This window comes from Cynocephalus volans, chromosome 1 (assembly GCF_027409185.1).
Source record: "Cynocephalus volans isolate mCynVol1 chromosome 1, mCynVol1.pri, whole genome shotgun sequence".
NCBI classification, from domain to species: domain Eukaryota; kingdom Metazoa; phylum Chordata; class Mammalia; order Dermoptera; family Cynocephalidae; genus Cynocephalus; species Cynocephalus volans.
This window is the reverse complement of record NC_084460.1, coordinates 12,074,803-12,087,190: the sequence shown is the minus strand read 5'-3', so window position 1 is coordinate 12,087,190 and position 12,388 is coordinate 12,074,803. Positions and strand designations below refer to the sequence as shown.

The following is a 12,388-nucleotide window of genomic DNA, read 5'->3' as shown; positions in this document are numbered from 1 at the left end:
TGCTTGAACATCAAGGAAGAGCCAAGGAGATAGTATGAGTGAATGCACTAAAAAAAGATAAAGGGCTTTGCACATGGGAGTACTGACAGTGACTTTTGTTCAGAAAGACACAAAGTCATACACACAGGTCTGCAGATTAAAGGAGGGAGACAAATGACTTCTTATAATCCTCTCTTAAGTCTTCTTTATTGCAACCTCTATCCCAAATCCTTCCTCCTTTAAATACCCTCTTCTATGGAAAGACAGGAACACACACTCACATGTACACACACTTGCAAACCACTGGGGCTAGTTACAAAGCAAAGGCACAAGGAGAATAGAGAAAACAAAATGCATATGGTAGATTTTTTGCAAAAATGGCAAGAAGCATTGCTCTCCCTTTGCTCATTGTATTAGTCTGTTTGTGTTGCTATAACAGAAATACCTGAGACTGGGTAATATATAAAGAATAGAGGTTTATTTGGCTTACGATTCTGGGACAGCTGCATCTGGCACGGGCCTCAGGCTGCTTCTACTCATGGCAGAAAGTGGCAGGCAGCTGGCAGGTACAAGCAGATCACATTGCAAGAGAGGAAGCAAGAGAGAGAGAGGGGAGGAGCCAGGGTCTTTTAAACAACCAGCTCTCGAGGTAACTAATAGAGCGAGAACTCACTCACTACCCTCCTCCCCCAGGGAGAGCATTAATCCATTCATGAGGGATCCTCCCCCATGACTCAATCAGTTACCAACACTGCCACATTGGAGATCAAGTTTCCACATGAGTTTTGGAGGGGACAAGACATCCAAATTCCATCATTCATGCCTTTGGCTAATCTCCTCACACCTATCTCTGGTTTTACCCATATAACGAGATTTGGCCAGCGAGACATCAGCAAATAAAGATGCAAGTGAAACCTTGAAAAATGCTTCGACATTGGGCTTATCCTCTCTCACCATTCTTAGGACTCTGAGACCACCATGTGAAGTCCTAACCTGATGGCAGATGAGAGGAACAAGCCAAATCATCCCAGGGGACACTGAGCCAACCACCAGCCATGTGAGTGAAGCCATCTTGGACCATCCACCTCCAGGGCATGAGGGAGGACAGCAGGAGTCCACTGAGCCAGTCTGGACCACAAAATCATGGGAAATAAACAGTCTGTTTAAGCCGCTATGTTGTAGGGCTGTTTGTTATATAGCAAAAGTCCTTGAAAATATCCTGAAACTTCTGAGAAAGGGGAGAACACAGTTGAGTTCAACAATTCTTCATTGACCACTTCCTATTTATATAAAGAACTAGTATACAAGTCACTAGAATCTGAGATACAAAGATGAACAAAACGTGCTCCCTGACCTAAAGGAGTCCATAATCTGTCAAAAGGTATACCAAGCATAACGGAGCCACCATGGGACATGAAAGATCAAACACCACCCTCCATCTCCTAGAATGCCTGTCATTCATACCACATCTATAAACTCATTCCTCCAAACAACTTCTCCAGTAACATGCAGCCATATGGGGACTTTATAACTATCCATGAACTCAGTGTTCACACCTACTGAGTGGTGAACAAAACAGACAGAAAGCGTGTCCTCATGGAGTTTATATCCTATTGGATATAAATTTTTATAAAGTGCTTTCTATGTTTCAGGGAATTTTCAAAGTGTTTTTTCTGTATATATACACACACACATATAAATTCATTTAGCATAAGTTATATTTTTAAAGTAATTTAATTAATAAAAGACTGGAACTGAAAAATAAAGACATTTATTTTACATAATCTGAGGCATCAAACATCAAAGAGTCTGGGAGCAGAACTATATTGTTTTATTAACAAATGTGGGAATGGGAGGGATTGGTTAATGGACACAAGGAATGATTACATTTTGTAATAATGAACATACTAATTCTGATTTGATCATCATGCGTTGTATACAGGTCTTGATATTCAACTCTGTACCCCACAAATATGTTTAATCAATTATTTTTCAATAAAAAAGAAAAAAATAAATATATTCTAGGGCTGTTCTGTTAGAAATCAGAGGACGAAACAATGGGAGCTTTACAGAAGAATACCCAATTGTGAGAGAAAGTCTTCTACACTAGAATGTAACCTCCGTGAAGGCAGGGACTTTTTGCCTTGCTCACTGAGTATACCCAGTGCCTAAAACTATGTCTGATACATAAGATGCTATCAATAAACATGTGTTTAATGAGGGAGGGAGAAGGGAGAGATGGGTGGATCTGAGGGATAAACTGAGGCAAGCTGGAATGCCATTATGGGGAGAATATCTTCAAACTCATAGCAATGCTAGGAACTTCTTTATCAGCACAGGCAGCGATCCTAGCTTATTAGAATGTCAGCATGTCAAAAGGATGCTCAGCATCTGTTATCTCTTCTTTGCCAACTAGCTTTCAAAAGCTTGAAAACAAAGTTTTTAAAAGTTACAAAAACACAGCTCACAAGAAAGTTACTGAAATCCTAAAGGCATGACCTGCACAGGGACGGCACTAATAAGCAGGTGCTGAGTTGGACTAACTGTTTTTACAATGAACACCAAAGGGGAAAGAGCACTGACTTCTAAGATTTCTACTGCAGTCAATATCTGCTTGGATGAACACTTGGAAATTGAATATATTATCTTCATGCAGCCAAATGAGCTCTAGAGCCAATACTTTGTATTTTTGAAATAGTAATAACTAATTATAAACAATATATGTGACTATCTGAGGTCAGGATTTTGACCCATCAAATGCCTAAACAGTTGTTGATAAAGGAGCTGATATCCCATGGCTGATAACTCCTCCTTAATCTAAAGTTAGGGGAAACTGATGTCCATAAATAAAATTCTATCCTAGACCTACCCCCAAGTTCAATATTGTACCAAGAAGAGGTAAAAATTAACTGGATTTAAAAGAGAGAGGCCACAAAAAATATTGTCTCCCTAGGCTGTGTTTGTAGGTCTTCCAGAAACCCTGAGCAGCAGGAACCCAGGGGACCGCAAGAAACTTGTTCCACAAACCTGACCCGCAGCAAGCCTGCTGAGCAAAAGCCCAGTTATCAGTGTTGCTTCCAAGTCCATTACAGTCCCCAATGCACATCTTCTCCACAAATTGGAAAACTGCAGGCAGCCAGGGAAAAAATCTTTTATAGGTTGCCATACTTCCCAGAGACAAAAAGTTCAATAGATTCATTCATTCTATTAGAAAATATAAATAAGTTGATTGAAAGTATGTCTCTCCGTGAAATTTAAACTCAGAAAATCTTATGCCAGGAAAGAATTCCAATTTCATTTTACTATATTTCTTGATAGCCAAAACATTCTGAAAGAGTGAAAAGTTTTCTTCCATCAATGTGTTATCCGCCCCTGCCATGGGTTTGTGGTATCCTACCTCTTCTATCACCCTAGAGAAGTAATATCAATACACCAGCACAATTTAAACTTAAATCATTTGCATTTCAATCCCATCCTCATATGGATTCAAACATGCTCCATCCAAATTCACTTCAACGAACACTAATTGTTTACCATGTGAAAAATACCAAAAGATTCCATATAATTAAAGTCTGAAAAAAAGAACTTCCATTTCACTTATACAAATCGCTCATTTTCTAAGGAAAAGCCTCTCTGGTGAGAGCACCTTCTCCTCTCTTCCCACAACCCAGGGCCACAATGCAGTCAGAAGCCCTGTGCCAGGCACCAAAAACACAAGATCCAGTCAGACGGTGGAGCAATCAAAGGATATGTTTTCAGCAAGAAAACTATTTATTAAAAACGAAATGCATAAACCAATGCTGGCAGGATTCAAACAGAGCACTCCTAGGGCCACAAGCAGCAGCACTGTGGTTCTGCTCAGAACAGCCATTGACAGAGGCAGCCCTCCCTTCTGCCACACCATCTGTCAGACACTTGCCAGCATTATGCTACAGTCCAAACTGTCGGCAATTTATTTTGAAGCACAGAGCCCAAGGAGTTATTTGGAAGTCGGAAAACATACCTTGAGCATTTTTCTTTAATCATTTATAAAATGCTGGAACAGAGAAACTGAAATGCCTAGAAAGCTGATAAACCGAAAAGGGGCATAAACATTGGGGTGGTGGAAGACAAGGTGGGATTCCTCCTCCTAAAAGATCCCTAGAAAAAATTCAGCAGCAATAAAACATAGAGGATTTGTAAAAAGCCAGGCCAAAAGGTACCCGGGAGGGGTACTGAGTAGTCAGTTTACGAACCACTTCAAACACCCAGCCATCAGCATGATACTGTAGCTATGCAAAAGGGGTACCAATACAAAGGGCCTCAGCAATCCATTGATGCCAAGGCTTGTAGAAGCCACACTTATCACATTAACTTTCAAGTCCCTAGAGAGACAAATTCAGACAGGATGAAAATGACATTGGGGCAGCATTCTAAGAGGAGACTAGAAAGACAGACCCAAAAGGGGAGAAAGAGTTAATATGGCAGATTCTGAGGAGCTGGCAATGCAGATAAGAGAGCGGATGTGGAGCATACATGGGCATCAGACAAGGTCAAACCACAAAACAGAAACTACTCCACTATTTAAATCCAGGGACTTTAATACAGGGAACTGGTTACTCAGCTGAAGGAAGAGCTGGAAAGCCACTGGGGACAATGAGGCCACCCACAAACTGGCAACAGCAGGAAATCAGCATCAGAGGAAGGGCAAAGAGAGGACAGGATGTGTTTGGAGGCCAGGGCTGTGTCACCAGGCAGAACTGCAACCACGATGGGCCAGTCCTCACTGGCGGGGCTGGGGCCATGGAGAAGAGGCACCTGCTGCTGGAGATGCCCTGCCAGGCCAGAGGGGGAGAATCTCAACTCTCTCCAATCTGCCACAGAAAGTGTCATGGGAGCCCAGGAAAAAGCAGACTACAGGGATCAGAGCCCCCATGACACAGGACAAAGCAGGAGAAGGGGAAGAATAGATTTGAGGGCAAAGAAGCTCAAGTCTGCTCCACCTTTCCTCAGCGTATCTAAGTCAGCCCTCAAACTTGAAGGTGTGGACTCATCACCTGGGGATCTTATTAAAATGCAGATTCTGATTCATTAGGTCCAGGAACCACTCTCTGAACAGCAAAGATCAAACTGATCCAAATGAAGGACTGGGCTACAGGCAAAAGGATTTCAGCATTTTCCCTCCAAGAATAAAAATACTGTCACATGAGAGCCTTTCAAATAGGAATGAGAAAAATAAAATGAAATTCAAAGTCAGGAGCATTACTAGGGAAGGATGGCTGCCTGTACAATGCTCCATGTCACTTTTCCCACCTGCTCAACAGATTTGTATAGCTCAAGGTTGTTAGAAACTGAATTGCCCCTCCTCCCAAATTTGTATCTCAAAGCCCTAAACCCCAGTACCTCAGAAGATAGGTCCTTTAACTTAAAATTAATTAATTAAGGTAATTAAAATGAGGCTGTTAGGATAGGCCTAATACAATCTTACTGGTGTCCTTATGAGATTTGGACACACAGGGAGACCAGGGGTGCACACAGAGAACAGGCCACATGACCACACAGAGAGAAAGCAGCCAACTGCAAGCCAAGGAAAAAGGCCTCAGGAGAAACCAAATCTGTCAACACCTTGATCTTGGACTTCTAGCCTCCCGAATTGTGAGAAATATATTTCTGTTGTTTAAGCCACCTAGTTTGTGTTATTTTGTTTAGGCAACCCTGGCAGATTAATACAAAGGTTTTTATCTTTGTTTCCTGATATTAACTTAATCCCATAAATTCTCACTGCATGCCTGTTCCATGAGAAGTGGAGTTCTAGGAGCTGGCTCACAGAATAATAAAGAGAAAGTGCTCGGCCAGACACTGCTCCTATTTTTCTGTGTGTACGTGCTGGCAGAAAGACGGAGAAACCAATACTGCTCGACTCAGATGATGATGCATTCTGTGACAGAAGTTAAAACCAAATGCTACAGAAGCAGAGAGAAAAACAAAACTCATCCTAACTGGGAAGTGCAGGAGAGGAGGAGAGACCAGGGAGGGCTTCCAGGTGGGGTGTGACGGAGGCACAGAAAGGGGGAGCAGCCTAAATGACAGAGCAGCTCAGGCAAAGGCCAAGAGGCACCCAGGAACCCAATGCCCCGGTGCACACAGGGACAAGCAAGCCATCGATGGGCGGGGATGCCGGGGCTGGAGGGGCAGAGAGAAGTGCAATGGACAGATGAATCTGGAAAAGAGACCACTACCTTTAGGGGCCAGACAAGGGAGCTTAGACTTTAGAAAATGAAGATTAATGAAAGTAAGGAAGTAGATTAAGGGCAAGGGAGTGGAGACAGAGTAGAGGGAGGAGGAGAACAAAACTCCCTCATTACCTAACAGCCTAAGACCTACCTCTTTAAGATAAACACATGCTCTACCGTTAGCTACTTTCAGAATCACTGAGCACCTTATTATCTCTTACCCTGTTCACATGGATATAAGAAAGAGGTTGCCAGCCACTGTGATTTCCAAGCTGGGATCTAGGGTATGTGACAGTTACGGATGAGTGTCCTGATCCAGTGAGTCAGAAAGAGAACCGAAGCTAAGATCTGCAATCCACATTCAAAGCCCAAAGCTCCAGCCACCATCACAATGCTGCCACAGCTCTGCTGCAAATAGTCAGCACCTTTTGTCAGAGCATGACCCACCCAGTGCTCTTTCCCTCTCCCTCCACCCTCACCCAACAGGACCCTGAATTTCTCTCATCCAGGGTAAGGGAAGCCACAGACAAAAAGAAGGTTACAAAGTTCCTCCTTGCTTTTGAGCATCCAAGAGCTCAGGATCGGGTGGCATCCAGGGAAATTTAAGGGACTTTCAAGAGTAATTCTGACTTCAAGGAACATTCATCCTATACTGACTTTAGACTCCTGCCATGGCATGAGAAGGGATTCCTCTATATTCCTGAAGCAACTCCTCATGATGTATGCAGATAAACTAATCTCAAGTCTCATAGCTGAAACAGGAAAATAACATCCAGCACAGAAGCTGCCACTGAGTTGGGGTGGGTTTTACACAGCATTATTGGAACAATTAACTGATGGATGGAACACACAGACAGCAGAAATATGGGAAAGGATTGCACAAATCGCACAGATAGAAACCCATCAAATATCAACCAATTTCCAAAGAAAGTTTTCAAAAAAAGAATTTCACCTCTTCTTCTTCAGCCTCTTCTTCACCTCAGCCCTCAGGTACTGTCTTCCAATAAGAGATGAAGACAGTCCTTAAAATATGAAACGAGCAGAAAATGACTACAGACTTAAAGCACAAATATCAGCAGAGAAATCTAAAATGGGCCTGCAAGGTGCAGAAAAGGATAAAATGAGATAGGATTCACCTTTCTCATAATCTTTAACACTTATCACGTATCACTTTTTTTTTTTCCTTCTCATCTGAAAAGTCATTAAAAATAATTAGGTTTACGAAAGATAGGACTGGAACTGGAGGGGGAGTTAGCTTCAGGGCCCAGAATCACCTTATGAGAAAAAGCACAAGAAAAAGTTCAGGGGTTTCACATCGTGACTCTCAGTGTGGACACCTTTGCAGAGACGTTATAATACTCCTGCTGCGGTGACAAGAAGAGACACCTTGGCAACAGGAGAAGAGATGAAGCTTAAGTCTTTCAATTTATTGCTGCCCTGCCTCCTGTGCTAACGGGCACTGCGTATACTAATGACTTTTCAAGTGGCGAACTATTTGATTTCTCCTTTCCTTAAATGGAGCAGATTTTAGTCCTCCCTCTTTGGCAGATTTGCTGAAGGAAGTTACATCATGCCCATGAAAGGTCAAACAACTTGAACTTCAGGGCTATGGCACTGCCTCTAGAGTGAATGTGCCTTAAACAACAAAAAACGTTCACCTCTTTGGCGAGAATATTCCACACCTGACTATTCTGAAATAGGAGTGAAGTCTTTCCTGCACAAGCATCTCTCAACAAAGGAAATGCAGCAGAAGTTCCTCAAAATAATATCACATCATTATTATCTGGAGGAGAGGAAAGAGAAATTTGAATGCAAAAACCCTCACCTACTGCAGTGCTTTCTGCAGCTTGAAAGAATACCTCAGGGACTACTACAACCCACTACCACCTAGAACTTCAGGACAGCCTCTGACCTCATGAGGAACAGTCTTTTTAACCCCCAAGCAGGCCGAGTTGCCTAAATGGTACAAGGGAACTTTATGTAATATACTGCTGGCCATGCTCTCGGAGACTGTTGTTAAACAAAGAACTCAATGGCTAGTCTAGACCTTCAAAAGTTTACCCCAGGAAGCAGTAACTGGGTAGGCCATTTGCATGTGAAGGGGATCCAAGTCAGGCTTCTGCCAAGACATTCCGTTAAACCTCATCTATCTAGCCTCACCAAGAGTAGATAGAGATTTTACTCAACAGACCTCAAAAACAAACCTCAGAATCAGTAGCCTCTGAACTGCCTTCTCTCATGCATACAGTCAGCCAGAGGCCATCACAGCACCAACCTCAAACCTGGTGTGGCTGACTCTCAATAGATGACACAGGTTTCTACCAACTCAGTAAAACATAAAGACACTTGTATTTTGAAGCAGAGTATGAAAAACAGAGGTCATCACTGACAACCCTTCACAGCGAATCTGGCCAGAAATGCAGACCCCACAGTCTAGCCCTTGAGATTTCCAGGGGAAAACTGTGATACAAAATTACCAGCTTAGAAATTTCTGACATCTAGCCATGCTATGAAAGCATACTCTACAATACTGCCATGGGAATTATCTTTTTTCATTTAATATATGGCTTTTATATTGGCTTTAACAAAAGCAGAAAGACCAAGTGGATGCCTTTGAATATTAGAATTCTAGTATGTGCTGAGTTAAAAGTAAAAAATCTCCAACAAGCAAAAGCAAACATCTTAAATATCAACACAACCTGTGCATGTTAAAACACACATTTTTAATGTCTAATAGCCTCCTTTCCCATTTTTTCATGTTCAAACCAGAAACCCCACCCCACCAAACGTCACTAATTAGCAACACTGATCTTACCTAGCAAAGCACACAAATGCCATGTTTCAGGAGGAAAATTTTAAAAGTTTTACCTATTGAAGCCAGCATAATAAGAGTAAGACATCTATTTATAGTCCTTACTTTCAAAATATTTTGGGTTTCATTCCACTTATTTGTCCATTCCTTGGTCAATTCTTGAACCTAAAAAGAAAAATATACATATGTGATTACTCCATTAAAAAATTTTTATGATTTTCTTCTAGAAAGTTTCTAAATTCCCATAGCTTATGAAAAGATGTACTATATATTTTTAATTAAACAGTAACTTTTACTCCTGAAAGAACCATCACCAAATATAAATCAAACAAGCTGATCTCATCCTAAAACCTACATTATGGCAAAGGAAAGAACAGACATAAATTTATCAAGCCACCTAGAATCCTACAACAGTCTTTTTCATGGTGCACTTAAATAAAAGCTGCTTCCTTGGATTATTAACCAAAATTACAAGTTCAAGGATGACAATGTCCCATTAAATGGGTTAATTTTTCCTGACTATAGTTTAGGTCCTAAGAAATAGTGATTTACTTTTCTTTCTAATTAGATGTAGTGATTAAATCACCTTGGATGCTGCAGTTTTCTTTTAGGAGATAATTTGCTTTGGTAGCTGATTAATAGGGTTTATAAATCTCATTCTATCGTTAAGAAAAATAAGGTGGTTCTTTAATTGGCTCTTTTAGTAAAAGCAAAAATCTTTTGATAAAAATCAGCTTCTTTCCAGTATGCTATAACTTAGGGGAAAAATGTCCCCAATTGTTGAACAGAGCACAGCTGGAAACTGCTTATCAAAGTTAATGGAAATATTCTGCTAGTTCCATAAAACTTTTTAAATGATCTTATTGATTAATTCATTAAAAGCAAAAAGTGATACCTGAATTGAGAGGTAGGAAGAAAAAAATGAATGAAAAATACGTTCTTCGGAAAACAATACACCTAGGGCTAAAAGAGAGTAACTTCAAACACCAAGGTCAAAGATTCGGATCCCTGTGCTGGCCAGCCACCAAAAAAAAAAAAAAAAAAAAAAAAAAAAAAAAAAATTAAAAAATGGAAGAGAGTAACTTCAGAAAGGGGGAAACTCACTCTATCAAAGCTTTTTTCTGCTCTGTGCTTTTATCACTCCTGCCACCTCCTCATTCCCAATGGTAGACACCAACATGTTTAAACCTACTGGTCTTCCCACCAATGAGTTACCCTATTTAACCAGGTCAAAATGAATGCACAGAACACATCTGCTTGTACTCTCATGCTAAAAGAAAGATACTTTCCATATGCCATTAAGTATAGTAATTGGAAAGGGCTTCTGTGTGAGCAATCTTAATGAAACAAAGCGTTTGTTATTAACAAGAAATGAAGGATTTGAAGCGATGGTTTATTCAAGAGGAAAACCAAAACATACCTCACCCACCTATGTTCAATCATTCAGTGGCCATTCATATTACTCTTCAATTTACATCAAATAAGACTAAGTTAACATTATTTTTAATAATGTCTCTTCTTTTACTAGTTACTAATGTCAAAACCCATCATCTTCTCAGTGAAAAACAAAAGAAACAGGACTGAAAGAGCCTCTAACTTTGTTTTTTGCTTGTTTTTAATGGTTTGATAAGACTGTCCTGATTTATCTGAAACCAGTCATATACTCCAGCCCTTCCTTTCATCGCCTGAGTGATACCAACCCCACAGACTCATGACAGCAATAAAAGTCACATGGCTGTCAGGGCTTTTTGTTTGAAAAAGCTTTCAGAGAGAAGTATTCAGATGCCTTCTCTCCCTATAGAAAGAGGAAAACTTGGTGTACTGAATTTTACTAATTTATACTAATCAGTTAACAGATTCTCAATGGCTATTTATCTGAGAATACAAAGCATTCAACGCTCAATCATTCAGCATTTCACCAACTGATGTGTTCTCACTGAAGATATGCAAACCAATCAATCCATCTTGAATCCAATCAAATAAAATTCTAGCTTTTAAAAAAATTAAAAGTATGCCTTGGATTTACTTTACCACTGTATTTAAATCAAACAATCTTCATTTAAAACATTAATAAAAAATGGAAATATGTGACACCACCTCTAACAATGTGATCAGGTGATGAGATTTATAGGCAAGCATATGCCAAACAATCAAAAAGCATCAGCAAAAAAACTAGACAAAAATTTAGAAAATGTTATTATTCATAAGTCAGGCAGTCATTTCTGCCACAGCATGGATAATGCACTCAAATTAATATGTTTAATGGTTTCTACTAACTTGCTAGGTATTCCTGAAAACTAATATTGAGAAACAATTGAAGACTCTATCCAGATATTTCATTAGCACTCAAAATTAGAATTCGAAGCACTAAAATATAAAACTTTGTGAGAAAAATAGGGATTCAGAAACTAATGTGTTCACTAATACTATTATCAGGCTATTAATCAGCATAATTATCCAGGGAAGTGTCAACAAGTTCCTAACTATAACACAATTTATACCTTCCACATTGTGTATTCTTGAAAGAGCTATTACCAACAGAATTCAATTTTCTTCCTATATTCATTTTAACCCATCAGCAAGATGAACAAAATCTACTCCAAAAATTGGTCTTAATGACTGCTCCTCTTTTTACAGAGGGTTTTTTTTAAAAAAAATAGTACAGAACCAGGTCATCCATGAAACTGGTTTTCAAAAAGCACCAGTACACAAATGCTGGCTTCAGCACTGAACACTTCCAGAGCTTTTCTCTCATCTTGTTGCTCACTGCCACTCTTCTCCCTGCCTCAAACCTCATCCAGCTAAAGAGAAACTAAGCATCTACCTAGAGTATTCTGAGAGCTAAAGAGAAACTAAGCATCTACCTAGAGTATTCTGAGACGCTCCACGTGCTGTACTTCTCACCAGAAACAAAGTAAAGAAAGGACAAAAAGCTAAGTGGTGGTCATGGTGTAGCCATGGGGACCACTGCTGTTCTATGAACACTGAACACGGCCTTGCTCGACCCAGGACTCCTGTCTACCCTGCCGGCTCAAGTGGCCTCACTGCTTTGTCAAGAGGGCGTTCATGTGACTTTAATTGCAGCTAGCCATCATATACCACACAAATCACATTTATTAAGTCACAGAGAATGTGATGCAATACATAAAAAGTCAACTATTGGGCTTCTTTAAACATGGTCACAGGGAAGGTGGGTAAGTGTAAGACGACAGAAAATGAGTCTCAAACAGTAAGTACTAAAAAGCATGCTCCTAAAATAACAGTGAAAGTCATGATTTTAAAAAATAAGTCAAAGTATCACTTACTCTTGCTTCATTCTGCTGAAGTTTTTCCTCCATACTTAAAGCTGTGGGAGAGTCTAAGAGAGCAATCTGCAATTTAAACC

General features: G+C 40.2%; 1 protein-coding gene across 7 annotated transcripts in view; it reads right to left on the bottom strand.

Annotated features, from left to right (window-relative positions):
* The window catches only part of KIF16B (kinesin family member 16B), a 321,838-nt gene that overhangs the window by 250,578 nt on the left and 58,872 nt on the right, over positions 1 to 12,388 (bottom strand). For all 7 annotated transcript variants that reach the window (XM_063098597.1, XM_063098552.1, XM_063098569.1 and 4 more), the window contains 2 exons: positions 12,309 to 12,374; positions 9,109 to 9,168 (listed from right to left, as the gene is read on the bottom strand). In XM_063098597.1, the coding sequence (XP_062954667.1) occupies positions 9,109 to 9,168; positions 12,309 to 12,374 (126 nt within the window). The remainder of the gene's footprint in view (positions 1 to 9,108; positions 9,169 to 12,308; positions 12,375 to 12,388) is intronic.